This window comes from Serinus canaria, chromosome 15 (genome assembly GCF_022539315.1).
Source record: "Serinus canaria isolate serCan28SL12 chromosome 15, serCan2020, whole genome shotgun sequence".
In the NCBI taxonomy this organism is placed as follows: Eukaryota; Metazoa; Chordata; class Aves; order Passeriformes; family Fringillidae; genus Serinus; species Serinus canaria.
In genome coordinates this window covers 6,345,699-6,363,333 of record NC_066329.1, presented here as the reverse complement: position 1 = coordinate 6,363,333, position 17,635 = coordinate 6,345,699, and the positions used below count along the sequence as shown (strand labels likewise).

The 17,635-nt window shown below is 45.1% G+C and overlaps 2 protein-coding genes across 3 annotated transcripts in view; one reads left to right on the top strand and one right to left on the bottom strand.

The window, feature by feature from the left end:
- LOC103818081 (septin-2) overlaps positions 1–7,201 on the bottom strand; it is a 33,747-nt gene extending 26,546 nt beyond the window's left edge. The window contains exons 1-3 of one of the 2 annotated variants that reach the window (XM_009092345.4): positions 7,118–7,201; positions 2,279–2,330; positions 1,088–1,187 (exon numbers count right to left, since the gene is read on the bottom strand). In XM_009092345.4, coding sequence (XP_009090593.1) covers positions 1,088–1,187; positions 2,279–2,305 — 127 coding nt within the window. In that variant the 5' untranslated portion in view covers positions 2,306–2,330; positions 7,118–7,201. The remainder of the gene's footprint in view (positions 1–1,087; positions 1,188–2,278; positions 2,331–7,117) is intronic. The other variant, XM_018916547.3, reaches the window with a different exon arrangement.
- Positions 7,202–16,090: 8,889 nt separating this feature from the next.
- CLDN5 (claudin 5) lies at positions 16,091–17,009 on the top strand. The gene has a single exon (XM_050980502.1). The coding sequence runs from the start codon at positions 16,177–16,179 to the stop codon at positions 16,825–16,827; it is 651 nt and encodes a 216-aa protein (XP_050836459.1). The 5' UTR covers positions 16,091–16,176; the 3' UTR covers positions 16,828–17,009.
- The last annotated feature ends 626 nt before the right edge of the window (positions 17,010–17,635 follow it).

The following is a 17,635-nucleotide window of genomic DNA, read 5'->3' as shown; positions in this document are numbered from 1 at the left end:
TGAAAATTTCTGAGAGCTTGAATGTTTTTCTAAGCTACAAACTGAACTTGGAACACTGCTGGGAAGACAAATGAGTAAAGCAATCCCAAACTAATAGTCAAGTTCTGCACCCTTACATTTAAGACCATATAGGCTCCATGAAACTGAAAATCATAAAGCAAATTATTCAAAATTCACCTGAGAAGTTTCATAATTCTGTAACTTCAAATTATACAAATTTTGTCCTACATCTAAGTAACAAAGTTAAACATGTATATTTAACTACTAAATCTGAGTTGCAAAAACTTGCTTTTTTCCTAACTCAAGGAATCACAGGAGTCAGCATTTAGACCAACTGGCCATATTATTTTAAATACAGTAAATGCTGTAACCTGATATTAGAAATGAAAAAACTATTTGTTTTTCTCATCACAAACTACATGACACAAGAATTCTACAATTATCATGAATTACCTGTTTATCTCTCAAACACTGCTGAATACTGTCACCAGGTAATCCCAAATGGTACTACAGAGCACATTTTCATTTTTCACTAACTGCTGCAAGAGGGTAACAGTACTGTGGATCCCCTTTGCACATGCAAACCATTTAAACTGATTTATTGTAAACATAATTCAACATCACTAGGAAGAGCTTTGTGCTTAAGGACTCTCCATCAAAGAGACTCAGAGGTGCTCATTGACAGAAGAGGCAAATTACAGGTTTATCTCTGACACCAGAGTGAGTCAGTACAGAACAGCAGAAAGCACAACAGCAGCATCACCATTTCAACAGCAAGACACTCACTGTGTGCATTCATGCCTTCAGTGGGGAAACAGGACTGAAAGATTAAACAACCACCTCTGTCATCTGACAATGAATCAGGAATGCCAAAATGTCCTGTTGGCTCCAAGTCATCATCTTTAATCACTATAAATACTCCCTCCTACTAAACATGACAAAACAGTAACAGATGTAATTAGAAAGCGTGTAGAGGTTCAAAGCGTTTTCTATTGTTAACAGTCAATTGCTAAGTAGGAAGATGTACACATCTATTGAAAGAAATGTTGTTGTATAACAGTCAAAAATACTTCAAGAGTTCACTTACCAACCACCATGAGTGTGAATTCAAAGCCCTTCTTCACAGATTTCCTGTGAACCTGGTTGGGCAGATTAGCAAATCCCACATAGCCTGCCGAGTCCGAAAACTGACAAGAAAACAAAGGTTGAATATAAATGAGATCCCTTTCCTCCTAAAAAGCTGAAAAAGAGTTTACCTGATTCTACACAATAAGTGCAGGGGTATATAAAGCACAAGGAAGAATAGAGAATGAAACCATTTTTGCTTCAATAGCAAAGCAGACCTTAAAAAGGCTCATTTACCAAGCAGACTGAAATAAATAGAAATCAGATAAGTACCTTGAGCTACACAAACAAAAATCTACCCTTGGATAAAATAAAAATCTGCAAGCTTGCAAGATCACACTATTATTAATCTTAAGAAATAAATACAGCTCAGAATAAAAAAATCTGTTCAAATTTGGTGTCTGCTGCTACTATCTTCTATAAAAATAATGCATATGCCTACAGGTAAAATATAAGAACATTGAACTAATGAGGGGATTACTGAGATATAATCACACAGAGATGTATCTTTTGCTCCTTAAGTTGTTCACCTAACTTCACAATCTTTGACTTCCAACACAAAAGCAGGAAAAAGAAACATGCCTGAAAAACTTATCAAAGAGATCTGGGCTATAAACAGGGCAGTCTGCTCCAACATCTGCTACCCACTGACTGAAAACCTCCTAGGAGCCTAAATAAGAACTGCAGCTATCTGATTTAGAGACCTGTGGGCTATCTGGAACCAGATGTCTTCTTCACAGATGAGTTTATGATGAGAACAGGTGAACAGGTTTTTTACAATGCCACACACTTCCAGAGGGGGGATACAAGGGAAATCACTTAAAAGGTAATTACTTATTTGTTAACAATCCTTTTAAAGCCCATCCAGGTGGGCAAAAACATTAGGAATGAAGGTTTTTCACATGAAATTTCATTAGGTGAAGGTACCATTTTAACTTTGTAAGCAGAGACTGAATGTCTGGTGAACACCAGAAAGTCCATCACTAGGATCACATACAATCTCTGTATCAACTGAGCAGTTCCTTTTAAGAAACTTATCTGAAGCAATAAGGTATAATTTATTCACAATTTTAGCACTTCATTAAAACAACAAATGTTTTCAGAAGTTGAACAGAATCTAGACAAAATATTGGCTATGCAGTCATCTCTTTACCTTTACTTTTTCACCGGACTGAGACATGTTTCTTCACTTCAAGTTTCAAACACTGGAAGAAAAAAAGCCATAGTGCCATGTTAGCTGACGTGAAGATTACATTACTTTTAATTTTGAACTGATCAACTGCATGTAATAATCACATTTTATTCAAGTAGAATGAAATGTCACATACTCAAGGATTACCAGAACAAACAGGCCATAATCAAAATGTCTTCCTTCTGAAACAAATCACAGGAGTACTTACTTTAAATACTTAAAAATTTCAAAACAGAAAAATTCCTTTAAAATGCAAAATATTAAAATATAGTATCATAACAAACCTTCACCCATCCTGTCTTTGTAGAAGGATGGTTCACAGATAGGTGAATGCAATGCAAATGTTGTCCAAACATTACATTTGAGAATTATTACCACATCCAAAAACTCTCATGAGAACAGGACACCTACATGATTCCCAGGTAAGGGTCAGAACATAACATTATTTTCAGTGACTTCAAAGTGCTGTTGCTGAACAGGACAGTACACTTGGCTAACCCATGCTGGATGCAAAAATCCATGCCAGGGTGAAGGACTATCAAAAGAGATTTGTTCTTTAGTTTCAGCCACCCAGAACAGCTGGACTTTGGCAAGCCCTTATCTCTTTACTCAAGGATGTTAGCTGTGCTATAGATTAGTTATCAGGGCAAGAGCAAAGCCCTTTCATTTAGAGCAGCCCCAGAGTAGGGACAGGAAACGCAGAAGCGGCAGGAGCACTTCACAGCTTGGTTTGTTGACAATGCAGCTCTTGGCCTGGAAAAGTAGGGAAGTGACCTATGCAGGCACCTGTGTGTTCAGACCTTCCTGTTGGGTAGCAGGAGTCATTTTAGCAGGATACAGTCCAGTTTCTGACACTGGCAGTTTGACAGTCAAATCCTGGCAGAGGCCAAGCTCTGGACTGAAGGAAAAGTCGAAGTTAGCATAATTGCTGCTTGGAGTTCTAAAGAAAAGAGATCTTCAGCTCCCATGGCATTTCATTTGCCCTGCAGCAGGCATGTAAAATCCTGGCAGCTATGCAGGTACCAGCTACCCTATAAGCAAGGAAAGTTGTTTTTTTTCCTCCTTCAACTACTTTTCCCCCATGCCCAGCTCATTTGCTTACTAATCAAAGCCCAATGCATCCATTGCCTGGAAAATAGGGAGGGTCCTCGTTCTAATCATCTGTCAGCCTCAAATTGTGTATTCTTCAAAACATTCTGGAAAGCATCCCTTAAGAATGGTTTTGAAAACCAGAGCTCCTTTTCCTTTGACCAGTATGCAAAAGCTCATTCCAGCCTGCAGCCAACCATTGTCACAGATACTTACAGACACTCACAATCCCACTGACAGAAGTAACTCTGTTGACATCTTGTTTCTAAGTTTGGAAACCTCTGTTGTCACCTTGTCAATAAAATTAGTAACATAGTTCAAGAGTTTAGAAAAGCTCATAGTTACTGAGTGCCCATGTAGATACACCTCACCCATTTCTCACAGTAATGACAGAGGAGAATCACCCAGGCCCACTGTCCATAGATAAAGGAGAGACAGGGGGATGATTCAGGTTTCAATATGCATGGCAAATTCCCTACTTCTGCTTTAGGCTGACAGTACAGTCACATCCATTGTAGCATTACTCAAGTTACTTAATTAAAAAGTAGAAGAGTTAAAATTGCCATCAACTGATTATGACACATTCAGCCTCAAAGTTAGTCTGTTATCACATAAAGAACATTTTTTCATAAAATCATCCGTTCCACAAGTACAGCTTACAAAACCTGTTTCCTACAAGGCAAACCACATCACCTTGTGTCTTACTCTGACTGAAAAGTTGCTGCAGCCAAAGCAGCAGCCCAGCTACTCTGATCACATCATGACTGCAGCTCATACTTCCAGTTAGTAATTTCCCAATGTCTTTTGTTAGAATAGAAATGTGCTAGCCAAAAGTTACCTCAACAACAACAAAAAACCCACAAAAACACCTGCTCTTTCACAATACCTCAGGTGCCAGGGTTCATTTGAGAGCTCAGTTGCTCAGGCTTGACATTTTGCAATTCCTAATACTGCCCTCATGAGGTTTCCTCGAAAATCATTCCACCAAACTTCCCTGGTGACCACGTGCTGCCTTCCCAAAGCTCTACCATACAGTACAAATCAAAACCTCAGAATGAATAAAATGCCACACCTTAAATCCTCTTACAGCACCAAACAAGCCCAGCACTCTCAGCACTGCTCACAAGTGAGAGCTTGGCACTGCACCAGTCCCCACTGTGCACCAGTGAGCACAGAAACCCACAGCTCTGTCTGCACACAGCTGACTCAAACACCAAAACAAGGTGAAGCTGAGTCTCTGACAGCACTCTGAGGAGTTCACACACCTGAAAATTGTAGCATCTGATTTCTTATCAATTGTCCAGAACAAAATGCATTAAAAAACCCCACAACTGAGGCAAACCAGAGCAAGAACTGTATCTGCTCCGTTTTCTTTAGATTTTCAAAGTACTCTTTCAATCAGTATGAGATAAGCAAAACAGCACATACCAAACCGTTCAAGGAGAAAGGAATAGATAAGATACATTTGCAACAACTTACAAAAAGCAATGAAACTTTGTCTGTAAAATAATGCTGGGCTCTACTTAGCAGGCCTAGCAGAAAAAAAGGGACACAGTGCTACAGCAAGAATGTCCAAATCTGGTTTTGAACAGTGGATAACACAACAAAGTTTCATTTTGGCTTCCAACAAATTCCTCTCCTGAACAATGTGATGCTGGCAATGTAAAGGAGCAAAGTGCCACCGAGTTCAGCTGCAGCTGGAACGTGCCATCCCACTGTCCTCTGCTAAGAGCAGCATTCCGGTGAGAGAGAAAGAGGGAGGAAGGAAAATGGGTCATTTCCTTTGTTCCTGTCAGGATGCAAGAAGTAAACTGTGAGGAACAGGCAGACTGGGAGCTTCTCAATAGGAACCAGCACAAAGAAAGCACTACAAACATGTACAAAGAGCGTGTCCATATAAGGATATCAGACAACATTTTCAAAGAATCGCTTCTGAGTGACCTTACAGCCATCTCGACCAGCAGAACAGCCCTCCTGATTTCTCAAACAAAGCTTCTTTCTTCCATCAGAGGCTGTACAACTCAGATACTTTTTTGGCAGTATTTAATAGCCACAGATAGGAGTAAAGACTTAAACAGGTTTCCCAGTGCTGGAAATAGCCTCAACAGCATCAGCTTTCTGAAGTCACTTTTCAGATTTAAAGCAGACAGAAACACCAAGATATGTCAGTAAAACAGCAGTACTTGTGGTTTCTCACTAAAAGAGCTACAAAACCCAAGGAAGATATGTCAAATCTGAGTCACATCAATAATAATAGAAAAAATGGCATGATTCTGTGAATCACTGAGTTCTAACAAATGTATCCAGCACAGCCTGTTCTGTGTGCCATGTTTGGTCCTGGCACGTCCTCACCTCCACTGTGGGAAACCTCCTCCAGATGAACAATCCCAGATGATTTCACTTTTCCTCATTAGAAATAGGTATTATCAATTGAAGGAATGCTCTTTCACACACTAACATTTCAGCTTTACTCTTATTCAGGAAAATGACTACATCACTTCCACCAAACATGGAATTTACAGAAAATGCAACAACCCAGCTGTGACTTTTCCAGACAGACCACACTAAGCGTGAGCCACTGCTCTGACTTGGAACTGATGTTCAGAGCTCATAAGTTCTACAGACTTCCTTCTGGCATTGTATTTGAACCAAGGAAACTGTACAGGGATTACTACTGGGAATGTATCAAAATTGGATCATGCCTGTGACTCAACAGCACACAGATGCACAGCAAAAGGAGTAAGGACTAAGCAAGAGTTCAACCACCTGTAGGAGCACTATTCTTAAAAGGCCAAGAAAAAGCAACACACAAACCTAAAGCTCTAATCTTAAATATTTTATTTAAAGCTCCATTTCAACGCTAACATATGATTCTAAACAACCACTTGAAATGCACAAAGGAGGCAGTATACCATTCTTGTAAATGATCCGTTTTAGGGCTGATGTTTCTATGCAAGCAGCATTTGACAGTATTTTTTACCGAGTTACTGTGTCAAAAAGCACTGTTAAACAGACCTATAACTGTGAAAAACAGGAGCTTTTTAAAATTAAAAAGATAAACATATTAGCCACGATCACTCATCAGGAAACAGGCAACTCTGCCTCACACCCACAGAGCTGAAGTATAATTGTGTAGATACTGCCAACGCACAGCAAACTGATAAATTTGTATTTAAATAATTTCCAAGTCATGCTTAAGTCTCACGATACCTTGAAGTCTCTGACCTACACGTGCACAATAATTAAAGACCAAAGAAGAACAGCACGGGCTGGGTCTGTTGCCAAAGCAGGCACGGGTCGCTCTGGGCATCCCCCGCCGCACCCCCGGCTCCCTGCAGCCGCGATCCCACCGTGGGTGCTGCAAGTTTAAAAGCATCCGAGGAATGCCTGAGTGGAGACAGCACTTCCTGCTCCATCCTCTCCTCGCATCTCCGGCTCCCCCAGCACCGCGGCCCTGTCCACATCTCAAATGAATCCCTGCCTTGCTTTAAAAACTGATTAAGGTGTGCGCGAAACGGCCCCACCGCGGCGTCCCGGGGCTCCTGCCCCGGCTACACTTCTCCCATCCCCATACACCGGCGGCACGACCCCCGCAAACGGCGGTGGGAGGCAGGGTCGAGGCTGTGCCCGGCACGGCGGAGCCCCTGCAGCGCTGTGAGGGCAGAGGCGCCGCCGCCGCCGCGGGGAACGCGGCCCTTTCCCGCCGCTCACCTGAGGCCGCGGCCGCTCCCGCCGCCAGGCCGCGATCCGCCGCTCCGCCCCACAGCCCTCCCGCATCCCAGCAGCCACCGCGGCGGAGCGCCCGCCTACCCCGCGCCACTCTATGGTCCGCGCCCTGCCGGAGACAGCAGCGAGAGGCGGCGCGGGGAGCAGCGAGAGGAGGGACAGAGCGTCCCCCGCCCGCCCCGCCGGGCGCGGCCATGGCGGCCCACGGGCCAGGATCACCGGCACCGCCACGCCGAACCATGTTCCGAAGTGCCACATCTACACGAATAGTTTGGTTTCTGTTTTCCACCCAAACATCATTGAGTTTTGGGATTGTTCCACTTACAGCGGGTTTAGCGATACTCCTTAATGGTAAACATGGCTGGTGTGATAGCTAGGGGGAAATCCAGCTTGAACTTGGTGCTGTTTGACTGTAGTGCAGTGTGTAACACCAGCCTGGTTGGTTTGCAGATGATCATTCACACATGAAGTAAATTCCTCTCCCGAACATTGTACAAAAAAATCCCGGTACTTTTTTTACTTACACTGTTCTCTCCCGTCAGGACTTTCCCTCTGGTTTTGTGAGAGCCCTGGTCGCTGTCACCGCTGAAGAGCCCAGTGGGATCCTCCTGCGAGTTCTCAGAGGTGTCCGGGACTCCAGCAGGGAAACCTGGAGTGGAAATGACACCTACAGTTAGGTTACAGACAGATCACTTTCTCTGGAAACAGCCTTACATAGCCCGAACTCTAAATGCAACACTGCCAAAACTAAAACACATACTAGCAGAAGTACCGGGGAGGCTTTTTCCAACATTCCAGCTGTGAGAACTGTGCTCAGGAAAGTTCCTGGACATCTATCCACACATTTTGAGAGGGCAGCTTGTGTGCATGACCTAGCAGCAAATCTTTTGACTAAAAATTCTGAATACCAAGAAACATTTCTGTTATGTCTGTATTCCCACCATTTAGCAAACATGGTTGCAGCTCACAACAGGAGAATGTGGGCGTGAAACAAATGCTGCAGAAGGCAGGCTGGCATTATCTGCAATTCACATTGTGCTCACATTATCAACTGAGCATTGATGGGATCTGAGTAAGATAAAAGCCAGTGAAAGCACAAGCAAGTTCCATTTCCTAGGACAAAATGTAATGTTATAACTCAAAGTTCTGATTCACACTTCCTGGAGGAGTTAAAAGATGGCATTTCAGTCTCCCTTAGAAATTAATGTTTTATTTTCAATTATTCCATGGATTTTCATATAGGTGTTTTGCACTATCACCAGGGGAACAACAGTGGCAGTTTTTCTTTCACTAAATTAGAACACTGTGATGGACACAAGATTTTGCACACATGCACTGCTATCACAAACTGCTTAGTATTGGAAGAAATTTAAGAAATTGGCACATACAATGCCAAACTACAGACTGCCATCAACACAGAGACAGGTGGAAGTTAGTGCTTTCCCATGACTGTCACTCCTTTCCTTTGGCAGGATTTAGTGCAAGGGGGGAAAGAGTCTCCAGAACTTTCAAAATCCTTTGCTATTGAGGCAATAATTTTCCCAAGTCATGGTTGAATCAGGTCGCTGACCAATTGTCACACAAAATGTTCAGGGAAGCCACAACCCTTTCAAAGAAGTCCCATTAGGCCAGAAAGTGATGTAAGGAAGGGCACTTGGGGTAAGGGCAGAGGTCAGCCCTGGGCAGTGCCCTCCCTCTGCAGTGCCCAGGAGCAGATGCTTAGGGACAGATAACAGCAGCACCGTGCCTGTGCATCCTCCCAGATTCCGACAATCTGCAGCTCAGCAGCTTCCTGAGCCAGAAGTTTTATCTTGATGCTTCTCTCTTCCATGAATTTTTCTTCTTGCTTTTTGAACCCATCCCAACTTCTGGCATTAAAGAGCATCCTGTGACAATGAGTGTTAGAGTGCATTAGTCACTTGAGGAAAATGTACTTTTGTTACCTTTGAAACCTGTTATGAGACTCGTTATGAAAGTGCAGTTCCCAGGAATGCCAGGCAACAGAGCTGGAATTGTTTGGGGTGTGTGACTGAGGCCCCTACAGCAAATGCAGCCCCCCCTGCATGCTGCATGTTTTTTATTTCTCACACCAATATTAGCAGAGGTGTAAACAGAAGAAGTGCTTGTACTGAGGAACACTGGTTAAATAGTCTAGAAATGTTCATGCTGTGAACAGCAGTCTGACTGTGAATCACTCATTCCCAGAATTATTATTTTTGTTTCATTTTTCCCTTGGAAGTTCCAATGCTTTTTCTTAAAGTTCCTGATACATCAGGGTTTACATTATCAAAAGCACAAAAGTGCTTCCTTGAATTCAAGTCTTAACTTTGTGTAGAGTCACATCTTAGTAAGTCAGAAATACCTCATACATTCAGCAAAAGACTTTATGTGTCTTTTGTTCCAGCTCTTACCAGAGAAAATGGTGATACTGATTATAATAAAATAATATTTTATTAAATATTAAATAAATACAGCCATAAACTGAAACCTAAATTGAGTTTTAATAGATAAACCAACTCCACATTCCTTGGCATTACTTTCCTTAAGATTTGCTGCATAAAACAGTTTTTATTTTTCAGTTGTGAGATCCCTTTTAACTCAATTTTTTTTCAGCGCAGTCTTTTCTTCATAGATGAATGTTTGGGTTTGAGTCTAAAATTCTGTGTGATTGCTATAATTAATGGCTGCACTATAAAAGCAATTCATGGAGATATTGACTCACTGCTGTAAGACATTGAGCATCTTGAACTCTCCCAAATCTCTCTGCAGATAAAATTGCCCAAATGCTAATTAAACTACTGATCATGTACATAAATCCTTTTCATTTCCATAAGATTTCAGTTTGTGTTTGATTCAAAGTATTTGTGTATGCTTTGCCAAGTTACAGTACATGGTTCCAGATCCAAACCTTTTAGAAATAAATCTGCTGCACACTGTGGGGGACATCCTCTTTTAAAGGATTAGGAGAGGAAAAAAAAATACTTTGAATGTAGCTAGTGGGAAGCTAGTGGGAATGTCAAATGAAGTGATTTACATATTCCCTGGGTTAATTTGTAGGATTTGGGTGTGCTGAAAGACAGAAGTTTAAGGGTGAAGTTCCCATTAATTTGATCAAAATACTGTTCTGTGAAGGGCTTTATCTATGGAGTCACCAATGGGATGAACCATTCTAACATCTCAAATTTCCTCATTTTTGCAGATGTGCTGCATCAGGAACCAGAGATGTCAGGTCCATGGAAAGCTGGTGTCACTGACAAGCCCTTCTGAGACTACAGCTCAGAGCTGGAGCCTGGGCAGGGTAGGAACAGGAAGCCACTATCTGTGCATGCTCCAGGATTTGCAGACACAAGCTGCTTTACAAGAAAATCTGCAACAGATAAGTATTTTCCCTTGCTGCAAAACCCACCCAAGCCTCATTTTCAGTGACACACTACAGGAAATGAAGATTATATTTGATTTATAGTAGTCTCAGAGGAACAGAAGTGTTTCTTTTGCATTTACCAGCACATAAAAGCCCTCCTTTTCAAGATGCTACTTATGGCAGTGAAGAAGCAATAAGAAAAGCCTACAAGTATTCTCCAGTATAAGAGACATTTTGCATCTTTCCACCAATCCAATAACATCATCTTTTCCTCTTACTGGAACAAAGTTCCCTTTTGAGAAGGAAGTCAGGATTGACCAAACAGATGTGTGTTATTCCCAAAAGCAGAGCTTGTCTGAGATGTGCAGGGGCTGCACTGCCAAGAAGAGGTCCCAAACCTCCCACATCTTCTCAGCAATGCACATTTCTTCAGACACAAGATAAATGCAGTATATTTCCCATCACTAACCCTGAATAGTTTTCAGTAACTTCATGGTCATGTCTTTACTAATTACTTTCAACATCTGCAATATACATTTAAAACAATGGCATTTGTCCTGGCTGACGCTGCTCTCTACAAACTGACATCTCATCTGATTTCCCAAGAACTACACGGAAAAGAGATCTACCAGGATCCTGGTACACCACAATCTGTGGAAGGAGGCTGACTCTGGAAGAGGACAAAATTAAACTATAGTTGTCCTGAAGGAAATATGATGTAGAATGGACCATTAGGCATGAAACAATGTGTATTTCCTATAGCTTCCCCCTCCTGCCTATCCAAGCTTTAATATGTAATGTTCTCAAGATCTGTCCAGAGCATTAAAGAGAAGTATTTAAAGTGACATGGCCTAAGCACATGTTCAGTGTGATCTTCTGATGAGTGGGATGATCAAACTCATCTACGTGACATTCCAAACTTTGGGAAAGGGTCTTCATTGCCCATATTTACTGCCCTGGAACACAATTAACACAGGGTTATGGCTGTCTAGTGGCACAACAGTGTTCTCTGCAAAGCTAAACCCAGAAAACAAAGTGCTGAAGGGCTGGGTGCACAGCAGCTCACCAGTGCAGCCCAGCAGCTCACCAGTGCAGCCCAGCTGGTCCTGGCTGTGGTGACTGGAAATGGTCTCTGCAGGACATGCTTTAACAGAGAGACACGAAGATCAATTCCAACACTGGGAAGATTCAAATGCTGCTCCAGAAGTTTATGTGCAAAGAAATTTAAGAGGGGAGGATGTGGAACTTACTTCTAATGATGGTTTACCACTATTGTTTCCCTCATTCAGTGAGGAAAGTACCTGTAACACTGTCTCAGCATTCCCACTGTGTGTAGTCCTGGCTGCACCCAGGCAGAGTGTGTGTGTAGAGACTAACACAGGGCTAGGGCCACTGTGTCTGGAAAGGGATCTGCAGCAGCAAATATATGAAGGCTGGAAGCACATTTATAACTTCTTTCAATGTTTTTCCAGCTACATATATCATTTTCTTCCTTTCTTGTGACCTGATTTTAGCCACATCACCACTGGGAGGAACAGGGCATCCATTTCTCAATCCTGAGGGGCAGCAGCAACACTTGAACTAAAAAAAGTGTTGGATTCTACATCATTAGCACCAGTCACTGAGAACACTACTTGTTCTTGCAAGTGACAATATCATGTTAATCACTTCAGCTTGTTTCCAAAAGAAATTAAATGAATCCTATGGGGAAATTAAGCACTTTCATTTTGTAATAACATGCTCATTTGACAAGAACTCATTTCCTATGTGCCAGTCTTCTGATGTGTCACACTGAGGACACGTTGGCACTGCTGACACACAAGAACTTCCTGGAACCCTATCCTAGTATGGATCTCTTCTACTGGGAAAATAATTGCATTTTAAAGTAAAATTCAGAAAGAAATAATCTTCTCTGGGAAACCTTAGGCTTTCTAAATAAAGAACAGCCTTTGCCTAACCCCTCTGTGTTTGTAAGTCTCCCTGCCTTTATTTCAGCACTAATTAGAATACAAAATATGGCACAAAATCTATCTCTAATAGGATTCCTAATTCTTCACCTTTGCTTATGTCTGATCCAAAAGTTATGGTAAGCTGTCTCAAGATCATTGAGCTTTTAATTAATCTTTTGACTCATACTCCATCTTATTCACACAAACAATACAAGGTTTGTGCATAAGATTGATCCCAAATGTCATTTTCCCCTCTGTCTTCCAGATGCTTAATATTTTTGGGATTAGAAAGAGCAGAAGTACTTAGGTAAGGGACACTCCACAAATTATAAACCAAGTGTGCTCTGCACACTATATTTCATGTCCCCGAAGGCAAATCTATCCAAACATTGCTGGTGGGAGGCCTTGGGGCTGAGCAGAGCCCTGGCAAGGCTGGAGGGCTGGGCCCAGCATGTCTGTGCCATGGACAGGGTTCATGCACCAGGACAAGCAATGCTGGTGAGAGCCTGGACCCCCCCCCTTTGCAGCCCTCCCAATAACTCTGTGCCTGGTGTTTGTCCTGATTGTCAGGAAAGGAGTAAAAGCACAATCACCTCTAATCCCAGAGCCCCTCTTGCTATGGTATGGCTCCTGTGCAATTGTTCTCAGCTTGAATACCACTTCCTCCCATTTTCACAGGCTGTAAAGCCCCCCTATGGATCCCCTCAGAATCATTTAATTCATACATAGCTGAAGCAGAAATAGATGTAATGACAGGAATGGTCATTTGTTAAAGAGCTGCTTTGCTATAAGAGTATTGTGCCTTTCAGTTTAAAGGAATCCAGACTTTTCCAGCAAAGGTTTAACTTACAAGGAGGGATTTGCTTTACTTAACACCCCAAACATCATGCTGATTTGTATTTCCTTTTAAGAAAGTAGAACCTTTTCATTTCTGGGAATTTAATTTCCAGTGTTTTGATATTAACACCATCAGAAACCACAACATGCTGAATTAATGGTGTCCTCAGGCCCCCCAGTCAGGGTAGCAGTAAGTCAAGTAAGAAAACCTGAGAGCACCTTGCACCAGTGATCTCATTTAAGGTAGTCTGTGCAACAAACTTTTAGGATCAAGGAATAAATTAATTAAAAATGGAGGTTGTTGCCAGTAACCAGGATAAAAGCTAATATCTGGGGTAATGAAAAGAAACAGACAAAAGTGAAATACCAGGAATGGAAATGCCTCTAAGCAGAAAGGTTCTGTTGCCTTGTGATTATGAAGCATTTATTTCCCCAGAGAAATAATTGCCTTGGATTAAGTGATTTGTAGGAATCTGTTGCTGGGTTACAGGTAGCAAAGGAAGGTGGGGTGAGGCTTGCAGAGGTAAAACAAGCCATGGGCTGGTTTCCCTTCTCAGCCCAAAGACCCAGGCAGCTGCACTGGCCCCATGAGTGCCTCCCAGCCAGCACAGGAGCACACACAGGCCATGTATCGAAGGAAACTCAGAGTTCCGTGCTCCCGGGCAAGTGGCAAGGGTGGGGCTTTCCTGTGCTTATGGGCTAAGATAACTGGCATTTCTCCCCCCTTTCTTAATTGTTCTTCTGTGCTGTTTTCTATATAATCATTATTATCATCATAAATACAGATGTTATTCAGTTTCAGACTGTGATCTGGGTTTCTTCCTGTTCACCTCTGAGATATCTCTGTCTCTGTGGATGGGTTTTTTGCACATTCTCCTCTCCCTGACACCAGGGACTCTTTTGAGTGATTGTAAGCAGCCCTAGTTTGACAAACTGCACAGGCCCAGTCACACATTCCTCCTGGACTTGCACACTGGAATTTGCAGTTCTGAATAATTGAAGTAAACTGTATGTATTTTATATACATCTGGAAGAGGAGATAAATCCTCTGAGCTCTGTTTACCAGGCAGTCTTTGTTAGGAAGACGTTTTCCATGCTAGAATTGTTTACAGCTCCTCAGGCAGAGATAATCAAAAGGCTGCAAACATCATGTGTCAGCATGTCCAACTCCATGATGATCCACAAACTCCTGATATTCCTGTATTTCTTTCTTTGAATATCTTGTGGCTAAAGTTCATCTTCTGGTTGTTAAAAAAAGGAAGTGAAAAGCCTTATTCAGTGTGCTGTGACCTTGTTGTCATCCTCCTGTTACTACACTGGGGTCCTCTGCTGAAGTCACCTGTCAGGATGTGCGCAGGACATTGCTCCTTGTTACTTCAGCAGCCACATCCTCAGCTGTCAATCCATGTGATTCCTTTAACCTTTGCTTAGTCTTTCCTCTGCTGCTTCTTCCTCACATGTGCACTTTTCCATTCATGCTGCATTCATATCAGTCTTCTGATTTGGATCACAAACATCTGCATGCCACAAGACGTGCTGTGCATTTTTGTACAAGAGTGAAAACCACTTATCCAGGGGCAGGAAATGTGTTCTTCTCAACTCTGCGATCTCCCCTGCACTGGAAGGATACTTTGGGCTAACTGAGAGTAAATCTAGTCAAACCAATTCAAAAGTCACTGTGAATGTAACTTTCAATTTTGTCTAAAACATTTAAACCTATTGCAATCAAAAGTCTGTCTCAGGACACACAGTGCAAAGCCACTGGGGCACAGCTCCTTGTGAGTTCTGTGAGGCAGCTGATGAGGTCTGTCCTCTTTCTCCAGCTGCTGTAACTGCAGCATTCACACCACAAACACTCCCTGCATCTGCCAGCCTTGGGGGGCTGAGACCTGCTGCTGGCTGCAGGGGCTTACCAAGGCTACTTGGCAAGAACAATCCAGGACACCAGTGGTCCATGAAGAGGCTGTAGCAATTACATTTGCCTGGCCTGATGATAAAACCTCTTGCAAATACTGCGGTGTTGACATGGGCATTTAACTCCTTAACCTACCATAAATATTCAAAATGTACTGGAACAATTAAAACAATTAAGTCAAGTTTGAAATCTTTGTGAAAACATGTTTAAATTGTATACCTTGCTCTTGGCTCCATAATCAGAGCAAACAGTTTCATGCCTGGTGTTAGCTAAGCACAGTTATTTTTCCTAGAGTTATCTAAAAATCTGTCTACTGGTACTGACAAGTGACATGCAGATTCCATATCCAAGGCTCTTCTATTTTCTGGATGGTTCCTAAGTGTTTGACACTGTTTTTTTAACATTTGCCTGACACAGGGTGCAGGAGAGAGCTGTGCCCGTCCATCGGTGCTTAGTCTTCTGAAAAATAATCAATTAGACTCCAATAACCAGGACTTTCACACTGCTGGGTGCCTGTATTGGCAAGACCTCTCTGAAGGTCTGGCTGCAGACTTTATCAGTAAATAGGAAATTCACAGATAACGGCACTAAAAGGAATTTGAGCAGCCGAAATCCGAGACGAGATGCCTCCCGCCCCACGCTTAACTGGGAACGGGCAGCGTCCCGGCGAGCTCCTCCCGGAGCAGGGTGCCGGGGAGAGCAGAGCGAAGTTTCTCGCCTCCGGTGGAGACCCCCGAGCAGGAGGGAGGGCCGGACACCCGCCCCCGGCCCCAGCCCGCGGCGGGCGGTGCTGCTGCCTGGCAGGGCCGGGCCGGGCCGGGCCGGGGGGGCCGGGGGCGGAGGGCGGGCGCCCCGCGGCTCCTCATATAGCACTGCCCGCGGCGGCGGCACTCAGAGCCGGCTCGGCAGCCGCCCGGGGCAGCGGAGCAGACCTGCCGCGCCTTCCTTCCTGCGGAGCCCGTGGGACAGCGGTGGCAGCAGCATGACTTCGGCGGCGGTGGAAATTTTGGGGCTGGGACTGGGCATCCTGGGCTGGGTGGGGGTGATCCTGGCCTGCGGGTTGCCCATGTGGCAGGTGTCGGCCTTCATCGACGTGAACATCGTGGTGGCGCAGACCATCTGGGAAGGGCTGTGGATGAACTGCGTGGTGCAGAGCACGGGACAGATGCAGTGCAAGGTTTACGACTCCATCCTGGCGCTGCCGCCCGAGGTGCAGGCGGGCCGGGCGCTCACCGTCATCGTGGCTCTGCTGGGGCTGGTGGCGCTGATGGTGACCGTGGTGGGCGCGCAGTGCACCAACTGCATCCGGCCCGGCAAGATGAAGTCCCGCATCGTGATCGCCGGCGGGGCCATCTACATCCTCTGCGGGGTCCTGGTCCTCATCCCGCTCTGCTGGTTCGCCAACATCGTCATCAGCGACTTCTACGACCCCACCGTGCCGTCGTCCAAGAAGCGGGAGATGGGGGCCGCGCTCTACATCGGCTGGGCGGCCACGGCCCTCCTGCTCTTCGGGGGCTGCCTCATCTGCTGCTGCTCCTGCTCCCAGCGCGACGACACCTCCCTCCCCGTCAAGTACTCGGCGCCGCGGCGGCCCACGTCCAACGGCGAGTACGACAAGAAGAATTACGTCTGAGCGGGGCTGGCTCGCCCCGCGGCCCCGCGGGGCACGGACAGAGGGCTGCGGCCCGGGAGCGTCTGCGGGGAGCTCCAGCGCTCCCCTGCCTGGAGGCTTTTCTTAGCGGGGACCCCCGTGAAGCGGCGGCCCTAGGCAGGGCAGCGCCCCGCTGCCCTCCAGCCCGACTCCCCGGCGGGTCCGGCCGCTCCGCTGCGGGCAGCGCCGCGCTCGGCGCCGCCGGCTCCCGGTACTGACCGACCGCGCTGCCGGCCGAGCAAAGCCCTCCGCGGCCGCGCAGAGCAGGCGAACCAGCGTGTCCCCGGCCCAGGGCGGCCGGGGGAACCGAGGAGTCCCGGCGAGTCACGGCGGCGTTTACCGGGACGCCCCGTCCGGGCTTCGCCGCCGCCGCCTGCCCGCCCGGCTTCCGCCGACGGCCCCGACCGCTCCCCGGCATTACCGTGACACTTGTGAGTACTTTGCTGCCCGCGGTGGCTGCCGGTGCCTCAGGGCACTGCCTGGCTGCTGGGACCGGGCCTCGGGTGCGCACCAGAGCCGAGGAGCAGCTTCCCATCTTCGTCATCTCTCCCCAAAGGCTGCACCTGGCGGTTCCCGCTCGGACTGATAAGGGGGGGTTTGATCTATTTGGGCAATTAAAATAGGGATCCTGTCCAAAGCATGACACTAACCCTGGTCCTTAATCCCACAGGCAGTAAGTCTTTGGAGAAAGTTATTTGACTTTCTTCAGTCCCTCAGTGAAGCGTATTGGTCTGTGTGTATTTGAGACCTTGAAAGAGATTTCAGGTAGTTGCTGTCCTTTAGTGGAGTA